This window comes from Amblyomma mixtum, chromosome 1 (assembly GCF_055824585.1).
Source record: "Amblyomma mixtum isolate Tamu chromosome 1, ASM5582458v1, whole genome shotgun sequence".
Classification (NCBI taxonomy): domain Eukaryota; kingdom Metazoa; phylum Arthropoda; class Arachnida; order Ixodida; family Ixodidae; genus Amblyomma; species Amblyomma mixtum.
In genome coordinates this window covers 145,286,447-145,306,985 of record NC_143012.1, presented here as the reverse complement: position 1 = coordinate 145,306,985, position 20,539 = coordinate 145,286,447, and the positions used below count along the sequence as shown (strand labels likewise).

At 47.8% G+C, this 20,539-nt stretch overlaps 1 protein-coding gene across 6 annotated transcripts; it reads right to left on the bottom strand.

The window, feature by feature from the left end:
- Window positions 1-317: 317 nt before the first annotated feature.
- LOC149367844 (uncharacterized) lies at window positions 318-19,626 on the bottom strand. 6 transcript variants are annotated; one of them, XM_089557679.1, is made up of 4 exons: window positions 19,424-19,626; window positions 15,678-15,846; window positions 11,479-11,700; window positions 318-3,001 (listed from the first exon to the last, which is right to left on the bottom strand). In XM_089557679.1, the coding sequence occupies exons 2-4, from the start codon at window positions 15,837-15,839 to the stop codon at window positions 1,142-1,144; spliced, it is 2,244 nt and encodes a 747-aa protein (XP_089413805.1). In that variant the 5' UTR covers window positions 15,840-15,846; window positions 19,424-19,626; the 3' UTR covers window positions 318-1,141. The 6 variants fall into 6 exon arrangements, with proteins under 6 accessions (XP_089413805.1, XP_089413811.1, XP_089413817.1 ...); XM_089557685.1 differs by having other exon boundaries at window positions 15,678-15,843; XM_089557691.1 differs by having other exon boundaries at window positions 19,528-19,626.
- Window positions 19,627-20,539: the final 913 nt, after the last annotated feature.

The following is a 20,539-nucleotide window of genomic DNA, read 5'->3' as shown; positions in this document are numbered from 1 at the left end:
ACAAAAAAGTAGTCTGTTGTTAAAACTTCTCTCATCACCTAAACAAGAAGCTAATCACAAGAAGAAAGTTACAAGCTCTAGAATTTCGATACTTGGCTTGTCTAATAAAGTCAAACATCAAAAAGCTGATTTCGTTTACTTTTGCGACTGGCTAGCGGAGTAATACAGTACGCTGGGGACCGTGGCCCAGTATTAAGTGCTGTTTTTTTTTAGGTCGTATCCTACTATAGTATAGTGCTGTCCACTGTCGTGGCCCATTTAGGGCAGTTGGTTAAGCAGGTTCCTTGAATGCAAGCAAAGAGCCTCAAAACCATGCATAAGGATCACAAAGAAGTTTAATTTCTTATGCAGGAGTTCCAACTCTTTCATCTACACAGAGATCATGCAATGCCCTGCCCAGTCACTTACGCTAGCACAGCAACCTGCGACAACAAGGCAATCCACTTTTACAAACCAACTTTCATTTAAGTTGTTGCCTAACAGTTCCAGCATTTCACTTCTGTTACTTTCTTTACTGAGGGTAGCATTTCCTTCTGCAAAAATGGCTATAAGTGCTTTACAAGTATTTAGTGACCATTTGTGTGTTTACTGAAAAATCAAATGCGCAGGCTGACACAAAAGACAAGATAAACTCTAAGTAAATTTGAGTGGCTCGGGAATGCTATATATTACACCACCCAAAAGAACTGGCGATCAATTTGTACAGAATCATATTCGCAAAAAAAAAAAATGAAAACTACAATGTGCAATAAATGCCAATGCCTGCCAAAGTAAAAAAATAAGCCAAACCTTTAACTACCGTAAGGTAGCATAGGCTTGGCAACAGCCTGCATGTTTTTAATGTAGTAAGCAATAGTTTCACGTGAAAGATATACAAGATGCTAAGCTGGAGCTCCGGCACTGCCGCCAGAGATCAAAAGCATATTTAGAAAAGGAACTTTTTCGTAGAGAGCAATACCACCTTGTCTCTGCAAGGTCACAGCAGGTTCCAAGATGACTGCACCCACTACTTTCAGTTCTCCCAAGATCCCTCCTTGTCTTGCACCCCCCCCCCCCTCTTGTGCCAGCTGGAGATTCAAAACACAAAAACGTCATACATCACACAGAGGGGAATGCCGAACAGCCGCACAGGCGCCTCACTTCACTTTCGCTTCCTCTTTCGGGTCTGCTGCTTCTTCGTCGTTTCATCGCGCACGTCATCGACGCTCAGGAAGGCGCGCACGTACAGCCACGGGTCTATTCCGAGCTGGTCAATCTGCATTCGCCCGTCAATCCGCTCATGGCAGACGAGGTCGCCACGCACGATGCCCGTAATCTGCCAGAAATCCATCAGCAAGCGCTGCCTACACTTTTGAAACCTCGCCCTCATCTCTGCGGGGGTCGCCCGCAGTTCATGCTGCGCTTTGGAGGCCACCTGTGGATGCCACGACATTTGCTCGAAGGCGGCCGCTGCCCGCTTCTGGGTCGAACCCGTCAAAAAGCTCACGGCGCACTTGACGAGGGACAGGTTGCGCCGCCTGAACCGCTTGACGGTCTGCCAGATGTGGGCGTTGGAAGGGTACTCCACAACGCGCACATAAGTGAGCGTGTAGCTGTTGGGAAGCAGCCGAGCCAGGTTCTTGACCAGCGTCCAGCACGCCTGAATCTCGGCGCACAGGTAGGAGAGGTGGTACACTTTCCTGCTGGCAGCCACCCAACTGCACAACTTGCGCACATCATTGTCGTCCATCAGCCAGTCTTCGATGGAGACCTTCTCTACGGTGTCATTCTTGCACAGGCCTCCGACGATGGTGTGTGCGAGCCCCGAGGAGATACTGAACCTCATGCAGATGCTCTTCAGGACTTGAGTTGATGACAGGTACACAGCGACAAGCGACGCATCCTCCTCTGTGATGCCATCCCACTCATAGCCGAGATGCAGGTCCAGCTCAGTGATGTGGTCATGCCGTGGCAGGGCTGCTACAACCTTGTGAAACCCCGGCTCGTCCAGGTCGATTAACATGTGGTTCCCCATGCCCAGTATCTCACCGCATGACTGCAGGGCCAACACAAACTCCTCCGCTTCTGAATAACAGGTGCCGACCCTGACTTTGTCAGAAGCGTGCGTGTCCCGTATTGCACGGTAAAACGACTCTATGCAATACACATGGTCAAAGGTGAGCTGCTCCAGACAGGAGCACTTGGCAGCTTCAATAAGCAAGCGGTTGTCAATCTCGGAGAGTTGCTCGACAGAGAGCCTTTGCAGTGAAGACGTGTTCTTCACTCCAAATATGAGGGGCTCAGCTGGGGAAACCTGGCCAACCTTGCTAGCAACATAACTGCAAATTGGGTCCAGCCTGCCGCTGTTGTCGCTTAGTGTGTCGCGCGCACACTCAAAGTCCCAAGTGCATCTGGATAAGTCCACCTGCGACAGACCTTTGCTGAGCACAATGAGGCGGCCAAAGTGCAGGACAGCGGCCGCGTCCAAATGAAAGTGCTTAAGCACCAGCCCGTTCAGCGTCGAGTTCTCCAGGAGTGCAGAAAAAACGCCGTCCAACTCTGACGATTTCTCAAATTCCGTGGAAACAATGCTCAGCGTTTTCAATGTTACGTTGTTGCTAAGGAAATGACAGAAGGCGGTTCCTTGTTGACCAGCCAACACAAAGTGGTTTACCACAAGCTTCTCAATGCTGCCATTTTTCTCCAGAGACTGAATAAGAGCTGCCGAGTCCTGGAAGAGTGTAGAATCGGCAACATCCAGGAGACGAAGTGACTTCGACTTGGTAATGATGCCAGCAACAGCGTCCTCAACGGCTTGGACGCTGCCAGAGTGAAACTTGCACAAACTCAGGGACAGCTCCACAATGCACTCAGAGCCGCGTATACTGGCCACGAGGCTTCGCGCTGCACTGCTCGTCAGTTCACACTTGCTCAGCCGAAGGATGTTCAGTGCCCCCTTCCGCAGAGCGTCGCAGAACACCCTCGCGTAGCAACTCAGCACAGCGTGCAACCCATCGAGGACCTGCACATGAAAGGAAAGGCAGAGCAGGGCAATAATTTGCAACACCTTTCTTTGTCATACAGTGTTTGTTAGGCAGCAGCACATGCATCTACTACTGAGATGACTAGATTTAAGAATGGAGCATTCCTTCGCTGCCACCCGATTCGAATTCATGAAACTCACAACAGACAAGGACCCCTTGGGCCCCGTTCGGAAGTGAATGGCAGTGTAGCCAAATATAACAATTCTTGAACCAATTCTATATCCCATTTCTTAATTTCCGGTTCCTCATGACTGGCTGAAGGAACACCACTCCCCACGTTGAGTCTTTGTAACTTCGTAACTGACTCTTCGTGACGGCCTAGGCTGCGGCATCACTGCAGCCAATGGCAAAGGACAGAAAATTAACAAATGGAATGGAACTAAGGCCGAATTACGGAACAATCAGTCTCAAAATGGTTTGGTTTGGTTTATGGGGGTTTAGCGTCCTGAAGAAACTCAGGCTATGAGGGACGCCGTAGTGGAGGGCTCCGCAAATTTCGACCACCTGGGGTCACTGACATCGCACAGTACACGAGCTTCTAGAATTTTGCCTCTATCGATATTCGACTGCAGCGGTCGAATTTCAATGGAGGAGAAATTCTAGAAGCCCGTGTGCTGTGCGATCTCAATGCACGTTAAGAACCCCAGGTGGTCGAAATTTCCGGGGTGATAAAATGATAACAAAGCCCCACTCTTAGTGGTCAGCACTGACCAGCAGACATATAGCTGACCATGCGGGATGGAACGCAAGAGCAAACTGCCGATAATCCCCGGGGCATGCATCCCGCCATAATCCGAAACTACAAGACCTTTTGCAGTTCAATTTGCCGCTAGTCAAGTGAGCCGAGCGCAAGTGTGGAAGGCGCGGTTCAGTGACGTTTTCCCACTTTTTGTCTCCACTGCCTTCACACTGCTGTCCTTGAGAAAACATCTCTACAAAGCAAAGTGCCACGGCGGGACGAAGCGAGGAGGCATTTGCGTCGACTTATATTTCAAGTCAACTTTTTGAACAGACAAAGGCTGCGAATTGGGGGTCAACTTTTGCACTGCAAATACAGTAACAGCAATTTTTGTCCAATGCGGGTAGCACGTTCCCGCAACAAAATTCCTTGCATGGGCCTCATTTTTATTGCTTTGCTCGGTTAATTCCAAGACCCAGTTAATTACAATACTTTTTGCGATCCCAATGACTTCAAAGTGACCAGGTTCTACTGTATCAATAATTTGACATGTAAAAAATGGCAATATATAAACTCATCTGTAACACTACACCCACTCTATACTGACGCGCTTCTTGATGCACTTGGCTGCCGGCATTCCTCGTTAGGCGTTGCACCTAACCTGCTTCTCGTCCAAGCTGCAGCAGACAGTGCTTTGAAACTAGCCACTGCCTTTCTTAAGGGGGGACACTGGTCTTGAAAAGAAAATTTTATTAATTTAGTCATAGTTATGAAATTTTCAGGGCACATGTATTTTTGTGTGCTGATTCTAGATATGTCATTTAATTTCATGTCAAACAATTCCTTGCGCACTTATGCACTTTTTATGCAAGTATTTTGCGGAGAGTTTTGAAGAAAATTTGCTGCAGGAAACTCGCTGAAATGTATGCCATTGGGTTCTCTTGACATCAAGGAATACAATAAGGGTAAAATTATCACCCTGGCGCTCATAGAACTTGAGTAATAGGGTACTGAAGCTACCACTTCACACCCAGGAATACACATTTTCCTTCTCATTTCTGAAGCGACAACTTCAAAACTCTATAAATTAAGTTCTATGATAGGCAGGAAGACAATTTCACCCTTATTGTATTCCTTGGTGTCAAGAGAACCCAGTGGCATACATTTCAGCGAGTTTCCCGCAGCAAATTTTCTTCAAAACTCTTCACAATATACTTGCATAAAAAATGCATTAGTGCTCAAGGAATTGTTTTACATGAAATTAAATGACATATCTAGAATCAGCACACAAAAATACATATTGCCTGAAGATTTCTTAACGGTAACTTCATTAATAAAAATTTTTTTTTTCAAGACCAGTGTCCCCCCTTAAGCTGCCTAATCCTGTTACATGCACACTATAAATAGAATGATCGCCCATTAAAATTACGGTACAGCTGGCTTCCGCAACACCTTCGGCAGCAAAGAGAGCAAAGTATGCAGGCGAAGGCCACGGGTAGGCTTTAGCTATTAGGTCGTCTTCATCGTACGACAACGACATGGCATGGAAAGCAAGTGAGAGAGGCCAAAGACCACCCCCAGCACACCCCCTTCACCTCGTTACGCACTTTCAGATCGCCAGTGCCGACCCATCTCCGCGCGGAGAAAGCGATCTAAAAGCACTGTTAGAAGCGTTCAATATATCGAATGACCAGTGAAATTAGAGTTCCATATACCGTACTTACTTGAATCTAGGCTGACCTCCAAAATTCAGAAGGTCAGAAAATAAAAAAAAATTTGCCTCCAATCTAAGCCGAATGAAAAGAAGGCACCGACTAGGGACTAGAACATGCATTTCATTATGCTTGCAATGCTCATTGTAGCATGTCCAATGCGTCCATTGTCGTCTTCAGCAACATCACTGACATCACTGTCCTCTTTGCCGCTGGCCTCTTCACACACGCGCAGTGTCCTCGCGTGTGTCTAGAGCGTTCGAGATGCTGCGCTTTCGGAAAGCCCGCACAATCAGTTCGGACGGAATTTCATCCCATGCCACGGCGACCCAGTTCGCCACTTGGCTGAGCGAAACACGTTTGATGCGCCCTGTCAGTGTAACGCTTCCCCAGCTTTCCTTAAACAGCTTGTTGATGGCAATGTTGAGCGGTTGTAGCTGGCTCATCATACCTCCAGGTATTACCGCAATGTCCGTACCGCCTTCCAAAAGCACGGACTTGCAGCATCTGTCAAGTGGCCGTGGTAGGAGTCAAGAACCAGAAGTGGCTCCTTGAGCAACAAGGACACGGCACAGCGTTGCCAAACGGTCTTCACCCAATCTCCGACAAGGGCACCACTCATCCATCCATTCTCATGAGCGCACACACTGGGCCTCTTCGATTTACTGCGCTCGGGCAGCCCGCTGGCTGCCAGAAAGTTCGCCTCTGACAGGAAAACGCATCACGGTCACATGGGCTGGCGGTCACCGAAACTAGCCATTTGGCAATCACGGTGGCAAGCAAGTCGCAGATCACGGAGGGCAAGATGCGCTCTGTAGCCTTGCGTTCTGCTGCGTCTCACTGCTACGCACGCGTACGGCAGAAATAAGCCGCTTTGTATCGAAAACAATGACCTGAAGTTATTGAGGGCTGCCGCAGACTGCAGAACGAACAGCTGATCGTGCTCGCACCCGCGTACATCGGCGACGACAACGCACCGTGGCCTAGTCGAAATAAGGGCCTGCATCGCGCAAAACATCGCACGGAGAACCGCGGTCCTTCTAGTCCTTATAAATGTGGCCGCGCGAGCTTCCTGCAGCCATACCACTGCGCCGTTGTCTGCTAGTTGCCCGAGCGTTGCCAGCACAAAATCGTCCTGGCAAGTCTAGCTGCCCGCTGGCAGCCCAAAACCGCCCAGCCAGAGAAAAACGAATGCGTTCCGGGCAGCCACCGGATGTGGGCGGAGCAGCCAGAGAAAATCGAGCGCCTGGCGCCACGCTCTGGCAGCCCGCAGGCAGCCAGAGGCGGATAATCAAAAAGGCCCAATGACGTTTTTAGGGAAAACCTCTTCGGCTAGAAGCCTCTTCCACTTAAAAGGGGAATGTGAACTCGTCTTTTTGCCGCGGGAACTCAACCTACACGTTCCGAGCATTCTTAAAAGCTTCGACTTATTGCCCTGTGTGGCCGATTTCCCTAATTAAATCGGATTAACGTCCGGCTCCCGCCTTTTTTTGTTTAAATTCTTGCCTTACTGTGGGCGGAGTCGACCAACACGCGGAGTGCCTTTTAGCCAGCTTCGTGGAGGTTTTGCTTTCACTTTATTTTGTTTTTTAGGTTTGCCTGAATAAATACTTTCATTCGCAGATAATATAGCTGTAAAGCAAGCCCGCACAAATAAAAATACACGAGGATTATTTGCTTTCGCATATTACTCCGCCGATGGCAGAGCGGCAAGCCGCCACGGAGCTGGCTGAAAGGCACTCCACGTGTTGGTTGACTCCGCCCACTGTACGGGGAAAATTTAAAAAAAAAAAAGGCGGGAGCGAGACGTTAATTCGATTTAATTAGAGAAATCGGCCACACAGGGCAATAAGTCGAAGTTTTTAAGAATGCTCAGAATGTGTACATTGAGTTCCCGCGGCAGAAAGACGAGTTCAGATTCCTCTTCAGTGCACCTTTAAAAATGATGTAGGGCGGCAGTTTTCGCCCATCGGCCGCCGCGGTGGCTCAGTGGCTATGGTGCTCGGCTGCTGTCCCGAAAGACGCCGGTTCGATCCCGGCTGCGGCGGTGGAATTTCTTTGGAGGAGAAATTCGAGGCCCGTGTACTGTGCGATGTCAGTGCACGTTAAAGAACCCCAGGTGGTCGAAATTTCCGGAGCCCTCCACTACGGCGTCTCTCATAGCCTTAGTCGCTTTGGGACGTTAAACCCCATAAACCCCATAAACTGTGCGATGTCAGTGCACGTTAAAGAACCCCAGGTGGTCGAAATGAGTAATTACTCTCTTATTACAAATTTACTCCACCTTGGGGGATTCCCCTAAACATTTGGTCAACAGTGTTCCCACTTCGAGTTATTGATCAATTCGCTCTCGCCCTACCATAAGCTTGCCGTCCCGGTTAGCTCAGTTGGTAGAGCGACTGCTCCGGTGTAGCGGTGGTCCCGGGTTCGAACCCCGGACCAGGGCGAATTTTTCTTTAACTGCGAAGTTTCTGAAAAAGCTGTATAGCTTTCCTTTGTAGCCGTATGGCTGCGCTTGGGTGGATGCCAATGAGTAATTACTCTCTTATTACAAATTTACTCCACCTTGGGGGATTCCCCTAAACATTTGGTCAACAGTGTTCCCACTTCGAGTTATTGATCAATTCGCTCTCGCCCTACCATAAGCTTGCCGTCCCGGTTAGCTCAGTTGGTAGAGCGACTGCTCCGGTGTAGCGGTGGTCCCGGGTTCGAACCCCGGACCAGGGCGAATTTTTCTTTAACTGCGAAGTTTCTGAAAAAGCTGTATAGCTTTCCTTTGTAGCCGTATGGCTGCGCTTGGGTGGATGCCAATGAGTAATTACTCTCTTATTACAAATTTACTCCACCTTGGGGGATTCCCCTAAACATTTGGTCAACAGTGTTCCCACTTCGAGTTATTGATCAATTCGCTCTCGCCCTACCATAAGCTTGCCGTCCCGGTTAGCTCAGTTGGTAGAGCGACTGCTCCGGTGTAGCGGTGGTCCCGGGTTCGAACCCCGGACCAGGGCGAATTTTTCTTTAGCTGCGAAGTTTCTGAAAAAGCTGTATAGCTTTCCTTTGTAGCCGTATGGCTGCGCTTGGGTGGATGCCAATGAGTAATTACTCTCTTATTACCCATAAACCAATCAGTTTTCACCCATCGGCCGTGCAACGTAACATCACAGTACTAATATGTTGCTTCTCATACCTAGCAGTTTTTGCTTTCACCAGTTTTGTGCCCTTCCCATTAACTGTGTTCGCCACATTCATGTCGAAATGCAGTGGGGTCTGATCGGCGCTACTGATCTGGCCCAGTCTGTACTCCTTCTCCAGCCCCTTCTTGATAACGAAGCACTGGAATGCGACCAGCTTCTTTGGGACACGGAAGTCCGCCGTCGCAGGCTGAACCCGAAATGCTTCATGAAGCGAGTGACCCAGCCCCTGCTGGCCTTAAACTGGGCCCGTGCGATGCCTCTAACGTTTGCAATCTCCCTCGCCTTCGCCAGCATTATTTCAGTTGTCACGGGCACTGCACTTTCCCTTTGCTTCTTGAAGTTGGCGACATCCTCCTCCACCTCGTGGTGTCGCCCGCTCTTGGGTCCAGCGAAGGCCATTCGCTTCGCAGCGCAGTTGAAAAGTTCGTTCCGCTGCTTCCGCCACTGGCGCATGTTCTTCTCGTCCATGCTGAAGTCGTGCCTTTGCTCAGTCTCCGATCAGGCTCAGTCAGGGCGAGCCTTGCCCAATAGAAGACGCGCTGACACTTTGAATTTCCTTGCTTGTCAAGCTGTGTGCCGATCCGCCACTGATCAGCAGAATGGAAAGTTGGGCGAGTTGGAAGCTGTTCCCGATGAACAGCCGTTCCTATGTGGGTTAGTGTACATAGGCCAAACCGGGCGGTGTCTGAACATTCGCCTCAAGAGAGCACAAAAATGGTTGTTCGTCAGGGGGTGAGCGAACGTCTTCGTGAATGCAACAATTGCCGTCCTCTCTTTGAGGCCACTGAGGTGCTGTATCGTCACCACCAACAAAGAACCAGAGAGGTGGTTGAAGCATTTCACGTAGCCTCGTATGGAAACTGCGTGAGTAAGCCTTCGCTCTCACTGTCAAAGAAGGAAACAGACTATCTGCGCAAGTTTTAGTTTTTCGTATTCTTTGTTTGTTTAACCCCGATTTGATAACTATGTTTTTTGTCGCTGTCTTTGGTATCATTTTTGTATTTAAGAAGCCGTTTCCTTCCAAATAAAGCAGTTGTTAAAAAGGCGTTTGTCGTGTTGTCTCCTTTCCTTGTCTTCGCTTTGTTCGCGTCCGCCCCCTTTTTCATCATGATCCTCTGCTGCCCTAATCTTTGCCACTACAGTCCAACCTCGTTATAACGAAGTCGCATTTTGCGCGGAAATTCGTTTGTTATATCCAATATTCGTTATAAAAGTATGCACTCAAATTCCCGCAGAAAAGGTCTGTTAATAAACCCAAGTAAAGGGCTCTTTAGAATATAAAGCACAGGGTTGAAAAAATGCACTATTTTTTAATTTAATGCGTGCTATATAAGCATGTCAAACCTCGCCTTGCATTTCGTACTGGAAAGTAAGAGCGAACTCACAAATCGGGATGCTGGCCAGGTGCAAAAACAAATTTATTTAAAAAACGACGTAATCTTTGTTTGGCGGCACTTCACACTATTTGACAGGTTAAATTTCTCGACGAAATCAACACAGAGCAGCGCTTTCCCGATGTCAGCTGATTTCTCCACAGGTAGGTTCCTGAGGTACCCCCTCAACTTTGCCATCTTCACATGCATTGCTGTTTGTAGCATCATCTGTAGAAACCACCTGATCAACAATTTCTTGGTCGGTCAGTTCGGGCGCCACAGCCAAGTTGTCATCTGCACAGATGAATTCCTCGAACGTAACGTTCGGAACCGCCAGTTGACGCCATGTCGTCTCGCCGAAATTGTCCGCTTGCCTTCCAGTTGCATGCGGAAGCTTTCTGCCCACTCCTCGCAGTTCTCGGCGCCAACGGCTGCTTCTTCGCCAGACAAGACGTGGCAAACAATCCGATGGCGGTCATTAAATCGCTGCAGCCAGCCACTGCTTGCATGAAAGTCATTGGGGCCTCAAACGCAAGTCAGACTTCTCGCCTTCATTTGAAGGACGGCACTAGACACATGCAGGTTACGCGCTATAACTTCCTTGAACCATTCAAACAAAGCATCTTCAATATCCTGGTGGTGACAAAGCCTTACACTCTTGCTGTCATTCTTCACAATGCCTGCAGAGTGGACGTTTGCAACCTTCTGCCTTGCGCTCAAGATGGTTAGCGCTAGGCGCAACACTGAAGTCGGCGGCAATGACTTTTCCTTGCGCCCGCTGTCAACTGCCCTGAATATCTTTTCTTCGTTTCAAGCGAAACTGCTGTACGTTACGACGCGTTCCGCGATGGCGTCTACAGAATGAACTGCAGAGATCATAGAGATAGCGCGCGAGTCGGCAATCGAGGCGGCAGGGCGGCCGCGGAGCACGGGCGTTGGTTCGATCACGTGTCAGTCACATGCTAGGCAGCCGTTGATGCTAGGTTCCATTCGCCCTCCCTAGATGGCGGGGCGTGCGGAAGCGCGGGTGATTCAAACAAATTTTAGGTGTGGGCAATTCAAAAGATCAAAACTTAGCGTGTTTTGAAATTTTTTCCTACTTGTTTGCACATTTTGAGCCCTGTGAATACAAAACTGCTTCGTTATAACCGATACAGTGTCGAATTTTGAATTTTTCGTTTCGTTATACAGATAGAACTCCCATAGAAATAAAGCATGTCCAACCAAACTTTTCTTTCACTTCGTTATATCCGATAATTCGTTGTATCCGTGTTCGTTATAACGAGGTTCGACTGTAAGCCCAACAGTCACCGAAGCCAAGAAGCACACGGAATTTCTTTTCATTTGTGGCGTTGATTAACAGGAGATCAATAATGTAATTATCATATTGCCTGAAGACAACCGATTAGAAAGGAGGAGAAAAAAACAGCCACGCCACTTACGCCTCTGAACCTGGGGAAAAGGGGTTAAACGTAGACAGAAGCTGTCGGCACGCACCTCGAGGCATCGGTGCCTGGTCATCAGGCAGTGTAGCAAGACAGCCGCATGGTTTCCTTCCCAGGTGACCCCCCGGGCCTTGAAGTCGTTCTCGATTGCGCTCAGCGCCAACTTTCCCGGCTTGATCTCATGGACCTCCACGGCCAGGTTCAGGAACCACTCGTTCAGTGCCGGCACCAGATTCGCCACCACGGGACAGGTGACGTCAAGACTGGACCAGCACTGCGAGGGGACAGGACGGCGGCGCAAGGTTCACGAGATCTCGCTTTTCACTCGCCATCACAGGGAACTGATAAGTACGAATGCCAGAGCAACAGTGATGGTTACACTTCCATGCACACCCTCTCCACATTCTTGCTAGCCACAGTGGCAGCCATTACAGCAATGCCCCACCACCATTCTGATTTGAAGCCGAACGCTTGGCATACTAATCTGACAACGTCGATATTTTCTGACCACATGGTTTTTAACCAGTACTACGACAGCCACTACATTTCTGCACCACGAGGATATTCTCCTTCAACACAACACTTGCTCAAACAGTGGGTTGTTGATCACATATTTCCTTTTGGGCAAGCACAGCTCTGGAGGTGCCAAGATGGCACCCGGAAAGCTAGCCCAACTTCCACTCCATGCTCTACCCTCCTGAAAACAATGTTTCTCCGACAAATGACACCGATTTCTCCCACGGCAAATGCAAAGTACAAACAATGAAACAACAAAATCGACAGGACGTGCACTTTGCAAAAATGGCAGCGTATGGCTGCAGGACTGGCCAGGTGTCGTGGAGTGCCCATACCGCGATGATGGTGCTGACTGACAATCAGGCAAGTTACGCTAGCTGCAAGCAACAGAACAGTGTTCATCCAAGTTTACCACAGCAGCTTTGAGAAATTCTCCCGCTTCAAACCGGAGACTCGTTTGCGGTGAAACCACGCACAAAGCTTGCTTACTGAGGTAAATTTGTCTCATGCCAAGTTTCACAATGACACTTACCTGGTTCGGCCGCGCATTATGCAAACCCATAATCGTCAGTGCCAAGGATAAAGGAACTGAAAGCCACTGACACCAGGTTTCTGTGAAAGGCGGCGGGGCGCACCATGAAAGGACCCGCACACCTCACAGCGTTTGCCTCTGCAGACAACAAATAGTGGCACTGCTGCCCTTAGTGGATACCCAACGTTGGCAGCTTTCGATTCCTCAATCTCGGCACAGGCGATAACGGGTTCCCATCATGCGTGGCCGAACCAGGCAATTAGCACCAAATTTAATATGAGACAAAATTTATCTCAGTCAAAAGCCTTATGCATGGTTTCACTGCAAACAAGTCGCCAGTTGAGGTGGGAGAATTTTTCAAAGCTGCTACGACAAAGTTGCAGAACCTTGTACATGCACTGTCTCCAGGTGTTAATCCCTCTCCACCAAATGTCCGCCACAGCATGTATCTACGTCCTTTGTTCAGGACGGAAAGTGTTGCAACCCTTTCCTTTTGTAGACCAAGTCAATGCGGCTCTGAAAAGAGTTACACAATAGAGCACCAGGGTTTCGGAGTTGAACGGGCATTGGCTGGCCATTTCCCAGGAGAGACAGTATATGTAAACAAGGACGGACCATCAAGTGCAATCTCTGTGCCAAATTTAAGTGCAAACAAGCCAGCGGTACAGCCGAGAGAAGCATTCTTCAGTTCTCTCTGCGTGACACAATACTGTATACAAGCAGCACATTATGCATTAATCACAGGAGTGTCCTTGTATTCGCCTCCAGGATGAACATCGTCAAGCTGGTCTCTCCGTTCATTCATGCTCCAACACTGCAAGTTTAATTCACTCATCAAGCAAGGCAAAGAATAAAATAGCAGGAAGCATTGTTTGAGCTGACCCCATGGAAAGTAGCAGCCGCGAGGCACAACTGTAGGAAGGTGAGCCCAAGCAGCTGGCTGACGTGGGCCCAGTATTTTAAGGGGGGACGAGGGTCTTAAAACTGACCTTTTCATTTAAGGGTAGAATCTCATGAAATTTTTCACACAGATGTGTTTTTCTCTTCCGATTCCAAATATGTAATCATAATTGAGCTGGTGGTCTTAGATCAAAAGTTACCTTAAATTCTAGAGTGTAATTAGGTAATTTCTTATGCAACTTTAATGAACTTTCTCATTGCATTTTGTTGCTTTTAATTACATGATATGATAGCCAGTGAATTCCCATACCCAATGACATGCTTACTTCTTTGTTTAGGCCACGTATAAATAGCAATTTACAATTAACGAGTTGCAATGTCATATACTGCGACCTTTTACTCTCGACATAGTATATCAGGATGACATGCCTTTAGAGAAAAACGAAGAATGTCATCGGGTATGGGAACTCTCTGGCTACAAGTCATGTAATTAAGAGCAACAAAATGCAATGAGAAAGTTCATTAAAGCTGTGTAAGAAATTACCTAACTACATTCCAGTCTTTGTAAGATCCGAGACCACCAGTTCAATTATGATTACATATTTGGAATCAGGAGAGAAAAACGCACTTGTGTGCAAAATTTCACGAGATTCTAGCCATAAATAAAAAAGTTAGTTTTAAGACCCTCATCCCCCCTTAACTTTGGTCCCTCGAAGCACTCATCAATTGGCCGAACAAGCAGCAGCAGTCGTGGCTCTCAGATGTGACAAAAAGTTCACTGGCACAGCCATACCTTAAGTCCATGGCATCCACGAATTTTTTTAAAAACCCTGACTGACGCCAGTTTCGTAAACTCCTTTCTAAACTAAAATCACAAAGCACTCAGCCACAAAATCGACAAGTCTGAAAATTTCTGGCCACTGTTTTTGATCGTAGCCGCTGGAGATCCGCTGTGGCATCTAAATTGCTTAGGTGCAATACGAAATTGTTGGACTCTCGACACTGCAGCTTTGTCTGCAGTGCCACGGGCCATGCAGCAAGAAATAGGGCCTCCAGGTCAAGCGCATCCTGGCGACAACAGGTGGCTCGCTGTCTTTACGACTAGACTAGTGGCGCGCTGCAGAGCAGCCGAGCGACACTTCCCCTTATTTATTTATTTAATACTGCGGAGTCAATAAGTCAGTGAGTGGTGCCTTCCTCTCACCCGGCTGTCTCAAGCTTGTCCCTAATAAATAAAAATAATTAGAGACTGTTTCTGACACCTGAGTTTCAAAGAGACTTCAACACAGGCCAATCTGCTCCCCGTGCTTTCCTAATTTATGAGCACAGCACGGGGTGGAAACACTTATCGTGAACAGGGGTTTTTTTGCTAGAAAAAAAACCTGTGCAGGAAAGCTAACTTCCAGAGCTTCGCAAGCTGTCAAAGAGACCGTTCTTCTCCTTAGCCTGACACTTCAAAGAGGGAAGTCGATAAGTCTAAAGATATTGCTATGGAGCAGAAGAGGGCACTGGCACAATATAAAAAATTTTTTTCAATGACAATTTAAAAGCAATGTCAGAGAAGCATGTAGCCACAGTTGCTGCTCACTTCAAAAACTGAATCAATGGGTGAATGTGTTCCACCACTGGCTACCCTAACCTTGAACAGGTGGCTACTGTAGGACCAAAACTTCACCCCTTGCGCAGCAGCGGGACACATGTGTCCCACCTGCTTTAAGTACTGGCAAACAGGAAACGATCCACCTACGTACAACATTTTTATGTACGCAATAGTACGCAACTACCAAAAAAGCCATTCTGTGCGTTTTTATATTTTGCCAAAAGGCCTTCATGGTGTTCCGCGTGTCTTTACAGGCGCGAGTGTACAGCTCGACAAGACCCATCTTGGCGGGAGAAAAATTTCACAAACTGTCGAGCTTCTGAGCCTTTACCATCAGTAAACTGCCTCATAATGCTTCTTGAAGAAATTTTCAATTCTAATACATGTTGTATATGTCCAAAAGAACGAAGTAAAGATATGTACCACATCTGACGTCGTTTAACAAAGTCACTGATACAATTGTGTACCCTTTTTCTACAAAATTCGTAGCTGAAACAACAGCTCGAAAGCGATGTCATCCACTTCCTAGAGTCATTCCGAGCGCAAGTTTATCAGTCGTATGCATGTGAGACGCACGGCTTGCGTCTGATAAAGGGCTAAAACCTGGGGCCAAGTTTGTGAAAGAAAAAAAAATCAAGCAGAATTTTAGGGAAAAAGGTAATGAAAGTCTCTGTAGAAAATAAATGTCACGCCAGTGTCTTACAGCAGTGCAGTGGAGTGGCAGGCAGACGCGAGTCTTGGTGAACGGAGAGCGGAGAGAGCGCAGCTCCTTGAGCAGCCTGGTGGCGGGGGGCCTCTGGGGAAGGAGGGTGGCCACGTGGGCTGCATACGCAGGGATGGTCTTCCAGTCTGCGGGGGTCGCCATCCTGCTGCTGCCAATGCAATTCAGTGAACAGTCAGTTCAGTTCAGGCTCTACGACGACACAGCTACAAAAACGTTTACACAATCCTCGGTGAATTGTTTGCATACATTAGCTGCACTCTGTTGTAGCCAATGGCCATATATATTTGGAAATGGCAATTCTCTACTTTGCATTCATAGATCGCTGAGAGCGATCATTCCACTCCTGGAGCAGTGGCGCAGCGCTTAAACATGCACTAAAGAGGAATCTGAACTCTTATTTCTACCACGGGAACTCTACCTACACGTTCCAAGCATTCTTAGAAACTTCACATTATTGCCCTGTGCGGCCGATTTCCATAATTTAAATCGAATTAAACGTCCCGGCTCCCGCCTTTTTTTTTTTTTAACTCACCGCAGATGGTAGGAGGAGTCAACTAACGCGTGGAGTGCCTTTCAGGCAGTCGCGTGGTGGCTTCACTTTTGCTTTTGTTTTGTTTTTTTCGGCTTCCATGAATAACTAGATCCAGTCAGAGGCTACATAGCCACGGAAATAAAAATACACGTGGACTCTTTGCTTTCGCCGATTGCTACGTATCACTCCGCCGATGGCAGAGTGGCAAGCCACCATGGGACTGGCTGAAAGGTTGGTCGACTCCTCCCACCGTCTGCGCTGAGTTCAAAAAAAGGCGGGAACCAGGACGTTTAATCCAATTTAAATTATGGGAATCGTCCGCACGTGCAATAATTCGAAGTTTTTAAGAATGCTCGGAACGTGTAGATTGAGTTCCTGCAGTAAAAAGCCGAGTTCAGATTACTGTTTAATGCACCTTTAAAGGGGCCCAGAAACACAATCTTAGTTAACTGTTTTGCCTGTTGATTGCATAGAGTGATTGGTTTGGTTTGGTTTATGGGGTTTAACGTCCCAAAGCGACCGAGGCTATGAGAGACGCCGTAGTGAAGGGCTCCGGAAATTTCGACCACCTGGGGTTCTTTAACGTGCACTGACATCGCACAGTACACGGGCCTCTAGAATTTCTCCTCCAAAGAAATTCCAGCCGCCGCGGCCGGGATCGAACCCGCGTCTTTCGGGTCAGCAGCCGAGCACCATAGCTACTGAGCCACCGCGGCGGCTATTGCATAGAGTGAGTTATAATGGAGCTATTAGCGTCGGTAATACCGCGTACATTCCGTTTTTTAGTATTTAAATGTCCTCCCAAAAACAACTTCATGGCTCTGATGGTGTCGCCACACAGTGGCGGGTTTTTAGCAGCGGATATGACATCACCTGGCGCGAGCCTGATGACCGGACAAAGAGTAAATATACTGCAAATTGTGTGAATAAATAGAGACACATTTTGTCACCTGTCTTCGTTTTATATTAGATCAACAAAAACAACTTGCTTGTCTTAGATAAAAGCCCTGCAAAGCAAGTAAAATAAAAATACACCACCAGGGGCGCTCTGGCATGGTAACAACGCTGCCAGTCTCAGCAAGAACGAGTTGCAGAGAGCAGGCAATCATGGAGTACAAACTTCCGCGACGTGCTCTGGCTGGCTGTTTTGATTGGTTGCGCCAGGTGCCGTCATCGGGAGAGCGAAATAGGAGTGGGAAGCCCCGCCAAAATCGAGTTGAGAGCAGCGTTTTGTTTGCTTGTATTTTGAAATTTCTTCACTGAATAACTCCCGTTCCTGTGCATCGATTCCTGTAATTCTTTTTAAGTCAGCATCTGTGTGACATAAAGAACCCACCTGAAGTATAGCCGGTATTCCCCCAGGCAGTGTTTCGCAGCCCCTTTAAGCAATGCGCCTCTGTCCCGGCAGGTGGCTGCTTCAACACAGCCACTGGTGACGCTGGTTGCTCTGCTCAACTAACCTCATGCGACCAATCATTAATTTAACTTGCACCTGCCACAGTGGGCAGGCTGTGATGATGTTACCAAGGTTTGCACCGCACCCTGCGACACATTACGTGCGACAGCAATCGCCATTTCCTCTTGCACACACCCTTCTAATACTAACACCGTAATAAATAGCAAAGCTTTGGATCAACAGAATCCAATCATAGAGTTGTGAATGGTGTGGTTATAGTGCAGCACTTCTGGGGAACCACAGCCAGAAATTGTTTCATTGCTTCGCTAGCAACCATGTATTGGAGTAACCAGCTCCCTTGGGTAAAATCAAATCTCCCATTACTCATCAATAAATATTTCTCTTTCCGGAGAACTGGAAAACATTGTCTGGTCAAGCTCAAACAGCTAAACACACAAGCAAACATTCTGCAGTCACCACAAAACACTGCATCCAAGATGAGGGCGATAGTGATCACTGCACTGCTTTTTCTTGACTCCTGTAGAGCAGACATAAAATTACAATGTTCCACTCAGACCATTTCTCACAAGTATTTAGACGATGCGAGCAGTACACAACAAAGAAAAACAATATCAACAAGAGCAACAATGTCATGGATGCAAGGTGCAGAAACGATGACAGACCCACAACTGCGTCACCACAAACACAGGCAATGTGAAAGCAAAGCACCAAAAGAAGGTTTCTAGCTCCACAATGTTTCCTCCTTATGCAACATATCTCAATGTCACTGCAGCACCATTCACAAGCAGAAACGAAAAGGGGACACCAGCATGAAGTAGGTTGTTAGCAGTACTGTGCCCTGTCCCCTTCGTTTCGGCTGCTCCAGTCATTATGGACCAACAGTCCGGCAAAACAATACGTAAAGTTGACACAAGTGAAAAAAAAGGTGGTGCTTCCTAAGGTCGAAAAGCAGCTCATACGGTCTATTTCCGCAAAATCATGCAGCATCACGTTATGTTAAGCCTCAGCGAACTTGAGGCTGTATCTACAAAGCTGCTGTCTGCACAACAGTTTGTGACTAGCCAGTCCATTGCTTGTCAGAACTATTAGCATGACCTGCTGCCTGCTCACAAAGCACTTTTTCGATCAAATACCTGTAAGGACTAGGCCCCTACTTATGCGAGAGCAAGCACCGACTTTGCCCCAATGCTTTGTGGTTTAAGCAACACAGCAGCCGCAACAGTGTCCAGGAGCTATGCACTATGCTGCGCAACAGTTCCGCTTCCAGTTCACAGAATGGTTCCCAGCACAAAAAACGCCAGGCCTTCACCACTTTGAAGTGCACAATGCAGGATCCTTAGTGCAGCGCCTGCTGACAAAGCAGCCGCATGCCTATCCTAAGGTCGGCTATCCGATCGCACTGCGCGTAGGGGCTGAGCGTCCGACTGCGGATAACTATACGAGCGGCATGTGCAGGCAGCCACAATGATGACAAACTTCTAGCGCGGATAAAACACACGCTGAATACGCCGAAACATGCAGCAAAACAGGTGTCACGTGCGACAGAACGGCTCACAAAACAGTTGCCGCGCGACCTCCTCGGCTACTCAGTGACGGGTGCGGAAGATGTCGGCTAAAAAACACCGATCAACAGCGGTTGTCACGGCTTGTGAAAGCATCAGGAGGGACGTAGTGTCGGCAGTAGTCGTGCCTAACAGCGCCAAGAACAACAATGGACCTGAACAAGAGCCCGGCTTCATCTTACATGAGGGATGGGGGAGAATAGAATCGGGTTACCTGCACCAAGATCCTCGCAATCGCTACCGCATACACTGCAGCCAGTTACAGGTTTTTGTCAGAGCAGTCACAGAAACACCACAGACACATACTGCACGTGTTACCGTGTTAAGTTCGCGCGTTCTGTCAACTCTTGCCAGTTTCCAAACGCAAGCGACAACTGAGCAGCCCTCACGTTTCTTTTTCTTCCTCCTTTCCATGAAATGAAGAGTCACTGGATAAGTTAACTTATCCAGTACTTTAATTAATGATGGTAGGTAGCGGCGCTCGCGGCTTCTGCTTGCAACACACATTAGTGCGGTTCATGCTAACGCAAATATTAAGTTTTTCCTGTTTTTAATAAATTTTTTATTGTTTTCAATGCTATTTGTGACAGATTTGGTACTTTAATAGCTGCAAAAAAAAGATTGTAGTTTGGGATACAAGTCGAAGTGGCATCCTTATATCCCATTCCATCCAATCCAATCTAATTCAAGTCATGTGGAACTCATTCAAGGCGGTATGTTTAAAATAATTTATTTTGGCATTCTTTGCAAGAGGCCCAGGCACACATGGGCAGCTCGTAGCACCAGGCGACAAGAACGATCGACGTTGCAAACACTGTTGGAAGCTCTTCACCGAGCTAACCGAGCGGAGGGTCACGCGGCAGCAAGGTATCGAAGGCAGGTTCCTAAAACGCGACGAATGTAACACCGGTTTGAAAAGAGAGGACACTGAGAGCATTTGCAAAGTAGCAGTAGTAAAAACAGCCGTACTTCGAGAAAGCTCGAAGGCGACAGTAAGGAGAGGAGTTTCGCACTATCATCGGCTGCTCTTTCCCTTTTCCTGCATTTGGAGAAAGGGTTGCGAGCCTTGCCCTGGCCATGATCTCAATATTTAGCCGAAAATTTCTTCACCGCGAAAATACTCCCTGATTTCCCACCTAATTATCAAAATTCCCTGCAAACTCATGAACATTCATTTTTACCTTTAGACCCCAGTTTAGGTATAATATTCCCTGAACATAACATCACTGTGCATTACTGTGCATGAAAGTCCCTTCAGCGAGCACGTGAATCGGTTGCCATCCTCCCAAGGCACAGCCCGCGAGCAGAGTGGCCATAGAAAACGAGCATG

Excerpts from the sequence above, each read along its gene's own strand:
- LOC149367844 (XM_089557679.1), bottom strand. The coding sequence starts at position 15,839 with ATGGCGACCCCCGCAGACTGGAAGACCATCCCTGCGTATGCAGCCCAC. Across the intron at positions 11,701-15,677 it reads TGCCACTCCACTGCACTGCT|TGCTGGTCCAGTCTTGACGT; the intron begins GTAAGACACTGG and ends GTCCCCTCGCAG. Across the intron at positions 3,002-11,478 it reads CCAGGCACCGATGCCTCGAG|GTCCTCGATGGGTTGCACGC; the intron begins GTGCGTGCCGAC and ends TTTCATGTGCAG.